This window comes from Synchytrium microbalum, assembly GCF_006535985.1.
Source record: "Synchytrium microbalum strain JEL517 chromosome Unknown SmJEL517_scf0085, whole genome shotgun sequence".
NCBI lineage: Eukaryota > Fungi > Chytridiomycota > Chytridiomycetes > Synchytriales > Synchytriaceae > Synchytrium > Synchytrium microbalum.
Window position 1 is genome coordinate 821 of NW_022158434.1, and position 16,715 is coordinate 17,535.

A 16,715-nucleotide genomic window follows, 5' to 3' on the forward strand; every position below is an offset into this window, starting at 1 on the left:
CACTCAAGTTGCTAATTACTCCCCGTATGTTCCTGGAATTACGTTTGCGTCAGCGGTGAATTTTTTCAAGTGAAGGAAGGGATGTGTCGATAAAGTATTAAGCGACATGAGAATCCACTCATATAAATGCCCATGGTAGTACAGTGGCTAGTATATCTCGCTTTCACCGAGGTGACCAGGGTTCGATTCCCTGCCTTGGAAAATTATTTTTTTCCATTTATACAAAAAATGTATATTAAAACGATCTATAGCGATAATCTACACCAAAAAACAGCACCACTACATTCATAGACCCCAAATAGGATCCCCCTAACGACAACGACCGACAAGTTGTCGCGCAATACCCTTCATGATACAGAGTTCCAACACGGCGAAAGACAAAGTTCTGAGCAACTATGCCCGAGCAGATTGCGCGTGAGCCCACGCGGCTTGAATGCGACGTAAAATTTCCACAGCGTCTGGAGCAAGGTAGCCCATAGTGTCAAAAGCAAATGGAAGGAAGCCAAACCCAGCAAGATTACAGGTACCAACATATTTCTCCTTTTTATCGTGAGCGGCTGTACGAGCAGCTTCACCCAAGCCACGAAGATCCGTATGGGCTATTAGATATGATTTACTTCACGTCGAGTATCCACCTCTGGAAGCCTATTCTTTTGGGCATATCCATGTTGGATGGCGGAAAAGTATTTTGGGTTATATGTCACAGGAATATACATCATGGTTCTTTGTTTTCGGAAATAATGCCTCTTAGGTTTGACAAGAAGTTGTCTCTTGTGATGGTGTAACTCTATTCTTACTCTAACTGGGACTACAGGCCTAGATATTGATCTTGAGGTGCTTACAAAGATAAACGAGGATCTTGGTCAAAGGAAACATACACGTTTTTTTTATGGGCGTTGTGTTTTTGGTCTCATGACAGCAGCTTGATTTTCATATCGTCGTCGTGAATCCAGCTTTTGTACCAGATCTGAAATGAACTGTAAAGAGGGAATGAGGTCAAGTTCAGTTATGGTCTCATGTGTGGCTTCAAAGCATCTGCTCATGAATCATCTGATACGTAAACACACATACCATCATCTTTTCACGTTCAGATGGAGCATGCCTCAGCATAGACTTGTGAAGCGTTTCAGCCGAGTTGAATGTCATAGACTCTGGGCTTGTTGGTGATTTTTGAGCAGGTGTTGATGATGATGTGGCCGTCTATGAAAAATGCAAAGATACGTCAGGATATACTGTACAGTACTCATGAATACACAAATAATTCATCGCAACCATTCTAAATACCCTACAGACCTGTTTATCAACGGTGATTCTAGCCTTGTTGAGTCGTTCGACAGCAGCACCCAACCTTCCAACCTCCAATTTGATGACTTGACGATCCGTCAGGGCTACACGCTGATCGTCCATTGATGATGACCTGCTCATATCTGACAGTTCTATGCTACTTCCTAGAGAGGATGTCTCCGCTACCATGTCGTGATACATGACAGCTATTTCAGCGCGGGCACGCTCATACTGGCTGAACCGATGTAAGAGAGTGGTGAATCCTGAGTATGGTCGTGCTGATGGATAGGCACATGGTGGGAGAGGTCCATATACTGCATGTTCTAAGGGTGTGTGTCCGTTCATCGTTGATCGGTTTTAATGTTGTGATTGTCTACGGTCTAGATGACGTGTATGGTCGTTGCTTGTAATAGATCTAATAGTTCTAGTAGTGCAGGTCTTGGAATATCACGTCCTTTCTTATTTAAACTCGAGTTTAGTTCATCAGCTTTCCAGATTTCTTTCAAACAAGAGCAAACAATAATATCAGTCGCAGTCTCTAATAAGAAGAGATGGCAGCTGGTGCATCTTCCTTTGACGTTGAATTCGTAAGTGACTTACTAGGTTCAATTCCAATCTAATCTTGAGCTCTAACAGCAAGTTGGTTAAAACTTAGGGAGTTACAGATGAGCAGCTCACAGGCAGTCAGTTCCAAGCACAGCTCGATGAGGCTCTAGCAATCAAACATGAGAAGTGGACTACTACGGGCAAAGGCAAGTACAAGAAACATCCACCTCTGAACTTTGACACTTTCTGACATCAACATTGAACTGCGCTGCGCCATTGAAAAGAATCATTTCAGACCATTAATCCGTATTTTTTATTATTTCATTATTCAGATTATGCAATAAAATATGGCTTCAATGACAAGATACTAGTCAGTAATGGCGGATCTGCACCTTCATCGTCTCAGAAGCTGGAACTCATGACCCCAGATGACAGACGAGCTGCTGAAGATCGCGCTCATTATGAGCAAATGAATGCCTTATCGGACGAGCAAAAGATGCTGGTGGATCTGGTAGTTCAGGGACGGTCAGTCACTTGATTTCACGTTATAACAAAAAATGGTCAAAAAATTCATAACGCGACTTGACATCTTTTGCAAATAGAAATGTCTTCTTTACTGGCTCGGCAGGAACTGGAAAATCCTTCACTCTGAACGTTGTCCTCACGGTCTTGAGGAGGCTCAACAAGAAGATTGCAGTCACAGCTCCAACGGGAATCGCTGCCATGCAGGTATCTCAGAAGTCAAAAATGTCGTGGTCTTCTTATAACTGATCGATATCTGATTTTGCTTTCACTACGTAGATAGGAGGACGAACCATACATAGCTTTTCGGGAATTGGAATTGAAAAGCTCTCCAAGCAGGAAACCACTCTGAAAATCCTAAATCGATCTGACAAATGCAAAGAATGGAAAGCTACCGAGGTTTTAATCATCGATGAAGTATCAATGTTTTCGAGTGACCTATTGGAAAAATTGGAGGACATCGCAAGAACGGTCAGAAAAAACAATCGTCCATTCGGCGGCATTCAACTTGTCATGTCGGGTGATTTCTTCCAATTGCCACCTGTGCCAGAAGATAGGTAAGTAAATCTGTCGCGCATCCTTTGTCTCTCAGCATCTGTATATATCTAAGGATGACTGCTCTTTGCATAGGTCCTGTACTTCTTGTGGATCTGGAAAAGTCAGGTATCCCAGATCAGAAAATGCTCTGTGTCTTACGTGTCAGGTACGTCAAATGTATTCAGACATTTTACTTATACGTTTCGTTTATAATCTAACTTTATCCCGATCTAGCACAAATTTGATGCTTCAACATGCTATGCATTTGAATCTCTTGTTTGGAAATCATTGAACCTGGCTACTATTGAACTCACTCGAGTTTTTCGTCAGAGTGACGAGGCGTTTGTTAGGTACAGAAGTCAAAACTTCCAATTTATAGCGAAGAACCAAACTGACACTTTTGATTTTAGTGCTCTGAACTCTATCAGGAAGGGCGACTATACAGTCCAAGCTAGAAAAATGTTCGACTCTTGTCGAAGACCTCTTCAAGTCGCTGGGGGTGTTTTGGCAACCAAGTTGTATCCTCTCAAAGCAAATTGCCATGAAGAAAACATGAAACATTATAAAGCACTACCAGACCCCACTCCTCACAGATATATTGCGCGAGACGGCTGTAGCCCTCCAGGACACACCAACAGATTTGAGCAGCTTGATGTAAGTAAACAATGCGACAAGTTGCTTTTCCTTGATCTACCAGCTGGTATTCATATCTTTGGCAATAGAACATGGTGCAAGCTCCAAAGGAGTTGGAATTGAAAATCGGTACTCAAGTCCTTCTCCTTGTCAATGTCAATACCGCTGGTGGATTGGTAAATGGCTCTCGTGGTGTCGTAGTAGGCTTCGACATAGAAGACCCGGTCGAGCAACCAGTTTCTTATGGCAACAGGAGCAACGTTCCGAGAACCGCGTTTGATGAGAAAGTTCCAGTTGTGTATTTTGCATGTGGGGTCACCCAGAAGGTCGGTGCTGCAGCATTGTGAATTCTTTAGAAGCCGTTTGGACCAAAATTCGTTTAAACTCGCTAGGTGCCCAGGCATAAGTTTGATGTCAGTGTTGGTCAAAACAAGACTATCTACCGTCACCAATTACCACTGACATATGCGTAAGTGGCAAGACAGTATTTCGAACTTGTTAATCCCTAGCGCCAGTGTTTTGACGTTCCTCGTCTTCTAATGTAGTTGGGCCATAACGGTACACAAGTCACAAGGCATGTCCTTGGATAAAGTAGCCATGGACTTGAGCAAGGTATATTTCACCTACCGAGGAGCATTATCGAGATGCTCTGAAAACATACTGCATAAACTAGGTCTTTGCATGTGGACAAGCATATGTCGCTCTGTCAAGGGCACGAACACTTGATGGACTCGAGCTTATTGCTGCATCTAATGCTCAGGCTATCCCTGACAGAGCTGTGAGAGCCGATCCAAAGGTCCAAGAATTCTACAGACATGCGACTGGGCCACAAGAGCAACATCATCAACACCAACAACACCCACCAAAACAACCATTCTCCACTAGTAATGCTCCTCTTCATCCGACAACTATAGAATCTCAAAGCCATCAAGTCAGCAACAGGTCAGAGCCATCCATTGACAAAAATTGGAAGACAACTTTACGATTGGCCGCTAGTCAATATGCCCGAGTTAATGGTACTACTGGGGCAGCTGAAATGTTCAAACAAGCTGCAGTTCAAGTATTCGAAGAAGTTGCCGTTGTGAAGGCAGTAGGAACACCCAGCGGCACTAGTAATGATAAACAGGTACCAGATGTGGTAACTCGAAGGCCATTACCTTGGCAGAATAGGTCTGCTGATACGAAACAAAAGTCGTCACAAGCTGCTGCCTTGGATAGATTTAGGGCCTCACAACCATCTGCTGCTGTCAACCCCACCTCGGCACCAGTTGTTCCTGACTGTACACCTCGATCAAATCCAATCGTCCAAAATGCCATCAAATCCAGGAATGCTGCTTTGGATAGAAATAGTAATACAGATAGTGTTATGAAACAGTGGCTCGCTACACCAACCCAAACCAATGTAACCAAAACAGCAACAGAAGCACCACCACGACAACGATTTGCATCATTTGATGGAGATACCAATGCAACCAAACGAGTTAAACTAGATGACGACAATGAATCGTATAGACCCACCGCATTGTCTCAAATGTTAAAATCGACAGCAACCATAACAGCAACCACAACCTTTACATCCTCATCCTTCCAAAATGCCACACAAGTAGTACCAGCACAGCCTTATGAACAACCGATAAAAAAACAACAACAACCATCTATCATACACGAATCAGTAAAAAGTGGTAGTCAGGTACTTGTTGCAGCATGTGCGGAACCGGAACCCGTCCGTGCTGTCAACAAGAGGGCAGCTCCTGCCGAAGTCATCAAGGTAGATTCAGATGATGATACCGAGATCGGTGATGATTTTATGGACAATCTGTGATGATGGTGGTTGTATATTGTGGAGGTGGTTATCTGTTTGGAAATATTACAAGTTGTAAGTAGAAATCATGTTGTCATCCTCTTTGTATTTAGTGCTTCTGGTCTTTTTGTTCAAACAAAGTTTCATACAAATTTCACACGCATTGATTCACGGTTAGCGGGTGTCTCCACCATCTTTCTCGTGAAAAGTCGGTTAGGTACAATGATTCAATGGTCCTGTTGTATCTTCTCGGTTTGTTGTTGAGGTTTTAGCGTGGAAAGGCCTTGCAACAACACAAAGCACGCAAACAACTTTGGCAGTGCCCGTATAACCGACGCAAAATATGTCAACTCGTGGATCTCTTTCTGGTAGCAAACGGAAAGATGCAAGTTGTTTTACTTTGCTCAATTGTAACTGCTCGTGACGGCAGTCTTCTTCTCACAATTTGACTCGAAAGCAGAGAGCTGGTGAGGATATGCCACCAGGAGGTAGCCAATTCAAGACAAGTATAGAAGCAGATTTTGGAACTAATCGTAAAGACGGAAATGACAAAGGCAAGCCAAAATCGAAAAAGCTTCAACGTCTGCGCTTTTGCACATTTGTGACATCAACATTGAACTGCCCCAGTAAAACCCAGCTCTACAGCCCCCAACGAATTATTTTTCGTTCTCAAATCATTTTGGTGATGACAGAAATCATGCATCCAGTCACAAAGTTCCATCTGCGCCACGTTCGTCTCATCGAAGTACTGAGGTCATGACGCCTGAAAAAATCGAACGTGCTGATCAGGCGCTCACACGTCAGCTATCAGATGAGCCAGAGAGACTACTCAATTTGGTTCGTGAGGGAAGGTATGTCAGTCATTGCATTTGATGTTTCGTACGGGAAACAGCATCATAATAGTGAACATAATTATGGATCAGGAACGTCCTGATTACAGGATCTGCTGGAACTGGCAAGACGTTTGCATTGCAAGCTGTGATGCTATTGAAGATGCTCAACAAGAATGTTGCTGTTACTGCGCCAACTGGCATTGCTGCCATTCAGGTCCTTACGAGTCTGTTGCGATTGTATTGAAATATTTCATCACCAACACGAATTCGTCATTCATAGATTGAAGGCTGCACTACTGATAGCTTTGCTGGCATTGGATTCGATCGTCTCTCCAACCTCCAACGAAGAAACCGTTGCCAGAATACTCAACCACTAAGCCAAAGTCGAAGAATGGAGTATCACCGTAGTTCTGGTCATTGACGAAGATGCTCGAGTTTGACATTTTCGAGAAGTTGGATTATATGGCACAGACTCTCAGGAACAATCGGCAACCCTTCGGTGCATACAATTGATATTGTGTGGTGACTTTTACCAGCTGGCGCCTGTGCTGATAATGTAATTAATACGTGTTTTCAATTTTTTTCTGAATCTTTGTGTTTTTTGAGAAAGTGATTGATCTTTTAATCGTAGATCTCATTCGTGCACGTCGAAGTCCGGAGAATACCTATGGGATTCGTGCAACGTAAGCTCGTCCATATCACGGATACAGACGTTGCTCACGAGTTATGGATAATTTTCTCCTCAACGATCGTCCAGATCCGATTTGATCCATCCAGAAAATACGTGTTTCAATCACCGCTCTGGAAGGTGCTGAACTTGGCCAGTATTCTATTGACTGAAGTTTTTCGTCAAGTTGGCAGACCATTTGTAGAGGAAGCTATTGAAAGGTCATTTGCGAGGCCCTCTACTAACTGGCTCGTTCGGGTTTTAGGGCAGTCCCTTACTCCAAAACTCGACCAGCACCACCAATCGTCCAGAATACCATTAAATCCAAGAACGGTAATCTAGCTTGTAGTACAGGTGTATTGAGACCATCGCTTGGCAAAAGATCAAGCAGTCATGCTCCAATCCAACCCATTAAAATCTCACCACCAATACAACCTAATAAACGGGCGCACCAGTACCTGCCACTGCATCACTCAAACGACCAAATACGGACAATCGAAATGCCAGCCCATTCAACATATTGGCATCTACACAGCATCAACAACATCATCGTATCAGCAGCAAGTCAACCACCAGTAGTGGCAGCACTGGATCACTAGTATCAGCATCACCAGAACTGAACCGGGCCTCAACCCAAAACAAACGAGCTGTCGAAGTCATCGATTTAACAGCAGAGGACAAAGATCCCGATAAACCTCCATCCAAACGATTGAAACGTGGTACTAGTAACTCTGATACACCAATACCTTCATCATCAGCCACAACCACTGTACCTTCTTCAATCCTGACCATGAGGTTCGAGTACGTCCAGCTCCTAAAACATCTTGGAGAAAGCCTCGACCAGCAATTCCCAAGAACTTCCCGGCAATCATTAATCGTAGTGGCAGGGATAGTAATGAACCAGAAGCACCAGAACAAACACGAGTAGCAGAGACTAGTGAGATGATTGTCATTTCTGATGGGGAGGATGAAGGTGATGAGGATGGTGAAATTGTATTACTAGAAGGAGGAGAAGATGGTGGGGATGAAGATAGAGAGAGGACATGGGAAATAATTCGCAGAGACAGCGGAGTGACTGCCGAATGCAATGATGTAGTCAATTTGGAACAGACGAATTAGAGAACGACAATTATGGAGTCGTTATGAGAAGACGAGATGATGATGAGGCTTGTAGTGTGATTGTTCGCAAGCCGTGGGAACATATGTTAGAAAATGAGATATGTAGTAGTAGTGAGTGACATTTGATCTCTATACTGTATATATACCTCGACCCAAACCATCCTCCAAATACACGAAACAACACCGCATAACAAACCGTCTAAGTTCCTTTCACGAACAGTCTATTTCTCTACATCCAATATATACACCCAAATCTCTAGCGTCATTGCTTACTATGTTAATTTACGACGAGTCTCTTTAACGACATATGCCTAAAGAAGATTCAAGAGAGGTGAGAGTGGGTCGGCGTAAGAGAAAAAAAACCCCCGCACGAAGCAAGAGTAGGTAACCATGAGGGTTTGGTTCATAAACACCTTACCTGTATAACATCACCAGGCACGAACCCACTAAATCCATCAAAGCCCATTCCACATTCCATTCCTTTAGGTGCTTCAGTTATATCCTTTTTAACATGTTTGAATGTCTTCAAGCCTCCTATTAAACCAAAAAGTGGTTGGCATGTGTTTCCCAACAGAAAAAAACTCTCGAGGCCAATTTAAAACACGTACCATTATCATACACAACAGCTCCCTTCCTAACAACCCTAATCTTGTCCTTCACACTGACTTTACCACTCAAAACACGACATCCAGCTACTTTTTCAGTCTTTTTCTTGATGTGTATTTCAAACTCTTGTAGAATTTCAGCTTCTCCCACAACTTCAGTTGATATTATAGGTGGTAGCAAGTCACTTAGACGTTCTTTTAGGTCGTCGAGTAGCTTGTATATAATATTATGTGGGACAATGTTGACGTTGGATAATTTGGCTCGGGCATTGATTTGGGATGTAATGGGGACGTTGAATGTTATTATATGTGCTACGTGAAATTAGAAACAGAAAATGATCAGTTGAGAATTGGCGATGCTTTTTTTTGCGCTGTGAAGGTTACTAAAAGACACTCACCACCAGCAGCAACAGCTAAATCTACATCAGAATCAGAACATGGTCCAACTCCAGAAGCAACCATAGTGACAGCGACTTCATGACTAGGTAGTCCCATCATAGCACTCTCAATAGCTTCCAATGAGCCATGCACGTCCGCTGTTACCCCCAAAAAAAAATATGTGAGTTTTGTTGCCAAGACGTCCATCGCCCAATATCGTACCTTTCAGAATAACCGGAAACTTGGGCACCTCCTTCTTAACTTCCAAAGGCTCTGCATCTACTTCCACCTCACGATTCTTACTATAATGACCATTACCATTGGTACTAGTAGTAGTGGCCTCACGCACTTTCCGATGTTCAGCACGTTGAGCATTCATAACTTCAATAGTTTTAACAGTCTCGTTACGATCATGTAGTAATCGTCGAGTAGATACAACAGCCTGGGCCAAGTTTTCATCAGAAGCTTCGACTACCACGTCACCAGCTTCTGGCACATCCTTCCATCCATATACTTCGACGGGTGTTGAGGGACCTGCTTCTTCAATGGTACCCGATTCGGTTTGGAGGAGTTTCACTTTACACCATGTTTTGCCTGCTACTAGTGTTGCGCCTGGTTTTAAGGTGCCTCGTTTTACTAGGACTGTTGCTACATTTCTACATAAGAGGTTTATCGTGAGTTCAAGAGCTCCACTGGGGCGGACGAATGAAACGAGGACGCCAAAAAATTTCACTTGACACCAGTAAATTGCACTCTCACACTCAAATACCTACCCTGCACCTTTACTCATCTTGGCCTCAACAATAGCACCTTCAACAGGACCTGTAGGATCACCGCGAATATCCATAACTTCAGCTAATGTAACTATAGTCTCTTCTAAGACGTCCAATCCTTTGCCAGTTAATCCAGAAATCTCAATAGCGGGTATTTCACCACCGAATTCTTCAATCACGATATTATGTTGAAGAAGACCTTCCTTGACTTTTTGCTATGGGTGTTGAAGGTCATAGTTTGAGTTCAACATGACTCGCAAAAAAACAGCGCTGACAATGTACTTACAACATTGACGTCTGGTTTATCACACTTGTTGATTGCTACAATGATGGGAACTACAACGTGGAAAATTAGATATCAATAACTATGTTGCTAAAAAACTCATCAAGTATCGCATGCCATACCTGATGCAGCAAGCGAATGCTTTATCGCTTCCACAGTTTGAGGCATAACACCATCATCAGCAGCGACAACCAATATCACAATATCAGTGATTTGAGCTCCCCGTTGTCTCATATTTGAAAATGCAGCATGTCCAGGCGTATCTTGGAAGGTGATTTGTTTACCACATGGTAGAGATACTAGGGAAGGCCAAACCTCATCAATACACTGTTCGTGCGGGCCTTTTGTTGCATCATCTCTTTCTTTCCAAAAACAATTTACCTGAAAAGGCCCCAATGTGTTGAGTAATACCACCGGCTTCACCAGCAGCAACCGAAGTCTTTCGTAACGCATCAAGCAACGTCGTCTTTCCATGGTCTACATGACCCATGATGGTGACGACTGGTGGACGTAGTGGGTGTTGCGACCACGATTCGGGAGCAGGTCTAGTTTTGATTGTGAGTAAATTACTAAAAAAGAAGCAAACTTCCATTCAACCAAATATTCAAATACCTTGGTTTCAAGTCAATGTCAGGTAACTCTGGAACGACGGGTATCATATTGAACTCCAATACAATGTTGGATGCGACTTCAGAAGTCAGTACTAAAACGCATGGAGAGTCGTACATCAGAGAAACCGATAGCGTTTCGTTTGATAATAATGCAAGAAGAATATCTCTTTTTTTGCTTACCATGATCAGCAACTGCTTCCTCCTCCATACCCATTTTACGCATAGTGTACATCAACTTGTCTGCAAAGAGAAGTTGGTGTGAGTAAGACTGTTGGTTGAGATCTTCACAGCAACAGCAGCAAAAAACTCCAGACTGGATGAGGAGGGGTATGTTGAAGCCAGACTGTAACAAGTCAATGTATACATACCTAGCTTTACATTCAACAAAGACGATAAATTAGCAGTAGTGATTCCTTCAGGCAACACGACACTCTTTGGTTCAAGAGCAGCAACATCAGCAGCAGCTTTCCGTTCAGCCTTCCTTTTTCTCTTTTCTTCGATAGCCACCCACTCCTCTTCACTCATATCTCGAGCACTACTAGACAGTACATCATCTTCGGATGATTTCTTGCCTCGTTTCGACATTATTTTAGTAGATTCCTTGTTGTGTGGTTTTGCTTTTGATTTACCGTTACGATGTCTATGATCTGTAACTAGATCAAGGTCGTCTGCATCTTCTGATGTGCTTATTTCGTCTATTATGGAGGCTGGAGCGGCTTCTTGTTCTGTAAATACAGGAGTTCTACTATTGTCAAGCGAGGTGTTGGTATCAAACGGGGCACTGCGACTATTATAATTACTACTACGTCGATCTGGGTCCTGCTGCACCTTTATGTTACTATTACGATATCTGGTTGGTTGATCAGGAGTCCTGAATGCCGCTGGTCGATTCGGGCCAGAAATATAAGGGGCATCGTTGTATTGTTGCCTACTCTGGCCAGCACGATACGGAGCACTATTACCATTACTTGTATTCTGCTGATTTATATTCTTTCGTAATTCACCAAGAGTAGATTCCCAGCCAGAAACAGGTGGTATAAACCTCGATGGAGGTTGAACGTTTTGGTGCTGATACCGTTGAGCATTCTGCTGGTCCCGTTGAGCATTCTGCTGGTCCTGAGCCTGCTGATACTGACTGCGTCGAGAGCGTAGATGCGACGGCAGTCCTTTGGTAGTATTACTACTGGGGCTAGTTAAAGTCTGAATGGATATAGATGCCGATGATGGAGCACTTGTACTGTTTGAGGCAGCACCATTTACGGGAGGAGGAGCGGACCGCTTTAATTTGATCAGAGTTTTAAGGCGATCCATGTTCTGCGTGCCTCCACCGAGTGGTTTGGTCAACATTGGCGATGCTGAGGTTGAATTTGATGTGGATGATGCCGACATTGAGGAGCTGTGTAGCGTGGCCAGGAAGGACTTTGGCAACCTTGTGGAGCAGTATGAGCATCTGAGACAGGTATAAAGGGTATTTGGATGTACTGGCTTCATCGTGTTGATTGCTAGGACTGAAAAAGATGTCAAAACATGCAGCTTAAAATTGTTTTCTTGGATTCAATTGATTTCGTTTAAAGCGGTTGATGCATTGATACGACGAGGAAAGCAGGAGCGCACCTTTATATAGATCGTTCCTTGTCTCACACAGGAGCAACTTCTCCTTGCATTTTTTTGTCTGCAAAAAACGAAAGCGAGTCAAGGCTGAATTTTAAACTTGGACTTGTACATCTGAAGAGAAGCGAAATCGCATTTCTTACGTGTTTTGATACTGAGGATTGTCTTTACTACCGGTAGCTGCACTCCCTTCCACACTTCCACCTTCATCGAGAGGTTCACCAAACTTGAATTGAGGCCAGAAACGCGAGACCATGGGCCTATGCAAATGCAGGAATGTGACTAATCTCTTTTGCTTTGAGCACCGAAAGAATGTAAGTCTGGGTTGGTCTCGAACTATTTGGCTACTTGTCTGTAATGGATTGTTTCAATCGTGGTCGAAGGTTCACGGTTCCAACGAAAAGATCCTAACTTGTGCTTGAAAATATGCAAATTTAGGTCTGTGAAAAGTGTATCTTATCAGATCATCCAAGATGTGTTGGTAACGTTTGGATCTCGTCAACGTCAAAATACATTCAGTGACAATTATATACTCAACTACACTTCCACCATACAACTCCTAGTTCAAAGTTACCTCGCATGGCTACAAGACTCGGATTACGACGCCCTGTGTAAACTATGTAAACAGCAGCTGACTGGAGATGTCGTTAGATTGACATGTTTTGGTATGTGTTGAAGAGTATTGCGCTTGCTCATGAGGCGACTGACGCTTTTCGGCCATCTATAGACTTGTTCCATGTCGATTGCATCAACTCTCATTGCGCAAAACTCCCTGAACATACCGCTTCTGCTGGATATTCTTGTCCATCTTGCCACGTATGTCTTGAAGCGTCATGTCAAGCCCACTATAATTGCATTGTCGAGAATCTTATAACTGAAAACCACATATGCCAATGTTAGGTACCCATTATTCCACCCGACAATGTAAACTCCCAGATCGCTGAATTGGTCAGGAATACATTCCGAGATGCTTCTTGGGCTCAACACATCATATCCAAACGAGTGGTAAATACAGCAAAAGAAAACGTCGACTCGGTTCTATTCCCTCGTCGTGTACCTTCGTGTACCTCACCCCCATTATTCTACACTAGACACCAGCACCACAAGATCCACGGCTAGAACCATCACTGAATCCCATAAATAATAGTAGTAGCAACAGTAACTCTCAACTGGGAGGCACTTCAACATCTATTCAGTCAAATATTGCATCTACATCATCTATATCAAGGTTACCGACATCACCAATAGTGACGAATGGTATACATATGGGGGGAATACCGCCTAAAACTCCTCCAGGTACGACGCATTCGTTTGAAAAGAAGCACTGCCAAGGAAATGGCATATGAACTTGACTCATTTTTTAGGACCAAGAAAGTCATTGACGAAGTTTATATCAACAAGGAGTTCCAAGTAAGATAATATTCACGTTAATCAGGTATACCATTGCAACATAGAATCTCAATCATTTTCTTCTACGTGAAGGGACGTGGATGATGACAAGTATTCTCGAAAAGATTCTGGTGGAGATTGGTCGTCCATGCTCCTCTCGTAAGCAATTGACTATTTTTCAGAGCTCCCAATGTGTGCGTCTACTAAACAACGCATTTTCAATCGCCTTACATAGTACATTTCAGTCACGATTGACGACAAGACGGATCATTGTATTGGTGGTGGTTGCACTAGCTGTTGTAATTTTGGGTAGAATGGCATTTGCTCCTAGCAGTGGTGCAAGCAAGACGTCAGCAGATGATCTTGATGTTGATGAAGCAGAATAGAACAGAAGAACGTTAGAAATTCGACGATTGTGTGTAGTGTGGTGGTTGGGTTTGTCAGATAGGATCCCAGGAACCATGCTGACTGACACTGCACCACCTCGAGTATCTCAATGCGTGACAAAGATCACATATTGCAGTATGGCTCCAATGATAACGAATCCCGAGTTCAAGACTGCGAACAGTAAGCCTAACACGATCTCTGTTAGTTGACATGTTTTTGAGCGGTGTTCAGAGATAAGAAGAGCATACCATATCGTTAAGCCCCAGTCGTGTAAGACCATGGTATCGACAAACAGGAGTTCAGGCAATATAGCAACGCTGAGCCTGACACATATCAAGAATTCAAATATGAAAACACACATGCAGATACCATTATGGCGAAAAAAAGGATCTGAAAACGTTTGAAAGACCGAGAAGCTCAAAGAGCAAATGGGTTACCTCAACCCATTCAAACAAATTATAAACTGCTAATCCAACAAGAACAATGGGCATCTGGCCATGTTTGGAAATGTCAGAGAGTTTGAACTTGAGATGCATGTCCAGCAACCTTCAAAATAGAATGACTACGAGATGTAGATCGTGTACAAGCCTTAATAATTCATTTCTCATTCGGAAGGTCTGGTTTCAAAACACTTTGTCGAACTTGGCCATTTCTGAACAAGTTTCTGCCGGTTTGACAATGGCGGCCGATGAGAGAAGTTCGCCTTTCAAGATGATCTCGTGTAATTCAGTCTGCTATATTGTCAACGGATGTGATTACACTGCCGACTCTACCATAAAGTTGTTTGTTATTTTGATTTGCGTAGGTTGCAACAATTTAAATACCACAACTTAACCGCGTTCGACACGAGCCCGTGCGTCAATACGTCCAAAGCCTGTAACACTTGTTGCTCGTGTTGAATAAATGCCACAATGTTCATTGCTTTACATATAATACAAAATTGCTGTCGTCAATAGTGATTGTCAGTATATACAAAGTGTCTCATCAACCTAGAGACCAGTCTGCCGCGATATCGGCAAACGATGAGAATGATTCCTCTAAACTACAATCCGGTGCTTCTCTAATCTTGAGCCATCTAGTCAAGTCCTGATTCGTCACTGGCGTTATAATAACGGCCCGACCTCTATTACGTCCATATGCTTTAAATACAGCCAGCTTTCCAAATCCTCCCTGCGAGATGACTTGGTATTTCGTCATGGAGAGCAACCAAGCTTCAGCTACAGCTCCAGAAATAGTCGAGTTTACAGATGATGCGTCGGCCAGTAGTTGGATGTGGCCCAGCGGGACGTTTGTAGTGAGTAAGTATGGGCCGATACGGGGGTCGAGTCGTGCATGAGATCTTATATAAGGGGAGTCCGTTATGAGGAAGTAGACTAGATGAGATGTTGCTGGTCTATATGTCTGTGCTAGATCAATAGCACAACTGTTATTATTGGTAAGATTGAAGAAATGAGGATGAGTATCACTCAAATACATCATAGCTAGTGTATAAATAGTATTACTAATTCTTGGAAACACCACGACAAGACTTACTTCCAAAATCCATCAAAAAGATCCAAATCAGGTGAGTCCTGACTTGGATCTAGCAGTCCAGCATCTCCTGCTCGAATCTGAATACCAACAGAGAAGACAGCAGGATGGTCGAGTATTGGGGCATACGTGTTTATAATTTCCTGAGCGGCAGGAGATGGTGTAAACAAGAAATCTACAATACAGGAGAATGCTGTGGTTGGCCTCAATCCCAGTTCCCGTAATCTTGGACCGTAAAGTTTGGATTTAAACATTCTGTGTATGATGCCTCGATTTGTCACAAATCTATACTCGAATAGGGAGATTCTTTAGTCTGGTACCAGAGGTGAAATAAGAAGCTTCAATTATCCACGACTGGAACCAATGTAGCTTTGCACCCTCCACCACTAGAATTACCTTATGTAATCTTGAGGATACATCGCTTCCCAATCCTGTTCCAGCCACGCCCTATCAATCTCCCACCCTTGCCAATGCAAATGATTTACAACACGACCACCTTGGCTCACAAATGTAGTGTCTGCCCATGGCAATGACTCTGATCTCCAATCGATATGTGAGTATGCGAATACCAATTCAGCTGGGACTGGATGATCCCACTCCACTACAAAAGCCCGATTTGTCAATAAAGCGAATAGAAATACGGTCGTCATTCCTAATATACGATCAGCCAGACCCCCACAATGGACTGCTGAAGGACACCAATAGGATGCGAATTTTGGGTGTGGATGAGTCCTGTCCATCATGGATGCGTGCAAGTATTTATAATTGGATTGCCAGGTCCCACATTGATGAGGCGAGGCATCGTCTGCCGTGGGGTTCGTGACAGGTATAGAGCTAATCTTGTCCATCCATTCCTTTGTGATGTTGATCTGATGTTGATCTTCTCGGCCTAGTTCTAGCATTACGTCCTGTTGGATTTCACGATCCAATTGTAGTCTCCATCCTTGCTGCAGATTATGAGTTCGTTCCGGGACAGATACATTGTCGAATACATTGCTGAATATTGAAATGGTAATTGTGACGGATATCCATACAACGACAAAGATTAGGCCGGACCTACGAGTGCATCTATAGTGTGAATGCTGATGAGAGTCAATCAGCGTCGTCAATACTGCCATCCATTCGCGAAATTCAAATGATTTGGATGTTGTTCGAGCTTTGAAAAGAGGTGATATCCTCATATAATTATATAGCTACAAAAGTATG

At 43.2% G+C, this 16,715-nt stretch overlaps 3 protein-coding genes across 3 annotated transcripts; 1 reads left to right on the plus strand and 2 right to left on the minus strand.

Moving 5' to 3' along the window:
• Window positions 1-887: 887 nt before the first annotated feature.
• Window positions 888-1,629, minus strand: SmJEL517_g06169 (uncharacterized protein; the record flags this gene model as incomplete). The annotated part of the gene is made up of 3 exons (XM_031172095.1): window positions 888-977; window positions 1,072-1,200; window positions 1,294-1,629. 3 exons carry the CDS (start codon window positions 1,627-1,629, stop codon window positions 888-890), a joined length of 555 nt encoding a protein of 184 aa, XP_031021921.1.
• Window positions 1,630-8,214: 6,585 nt separating this feature from the next.
• On the minus strand, window positions 8,215-11,981 carry SmJEL517_g06170 (uncharacterized protein; the record flags this gene model as incomplete). The annotated part of the gene is made up of 12 exons (XM_031172096.1): window positions 8,215-8,253; window positions 8,361-8,476; window positions 8,551-8,859; window positions 8,946-9,083; window positions 9,148-9,581; window positions 9,699-9,913; window positions 9,985-10,034; window positions 10,104-10,280; window positions 10,363-10,526; window positions 10,594-10,684; window positions 10,773-10,832; window positions 10,961-11,981. The coding sequence occupies 12 exons, from the start codon at window positions 11,979-11,981 to the stop codon at window positions 8,215-8,217; spliced, it is 2,814 nt and encodes a 937-aa protein (XP_031021927.1).
• A 476-nt stretch (window positions 11,982-12,457) lies between these two features.
• Window positions 12,458-13,978, plus strand: SmJEL517_g06171 (uncharacterized protein; the record flags this gene model as incomplete). The annotated part of the gene is made up of 9 exons (XM_031172097.1): window positions 12,458-12,517; window positions 12,642-12,684; window positions 12,767-12,868; window positions 12,931-13,019; window positions 13,104-13,208; window positions 13,295-13,499; window positions 13,568-13,613; window positions 13,686-13,751; window positions 13,828-13,978. The coding sequence occupies 9 exons, from the start codon at window positions 12,458-12,460 to the stop codon at window positions 13,976-13,978; spliced, it is 867 nt and encodes a 288-aa protein (XP_031021926.1).
• Between the last annotated feature and the right edge of the window lie 2,737 nt (window positions 13,979-16,715).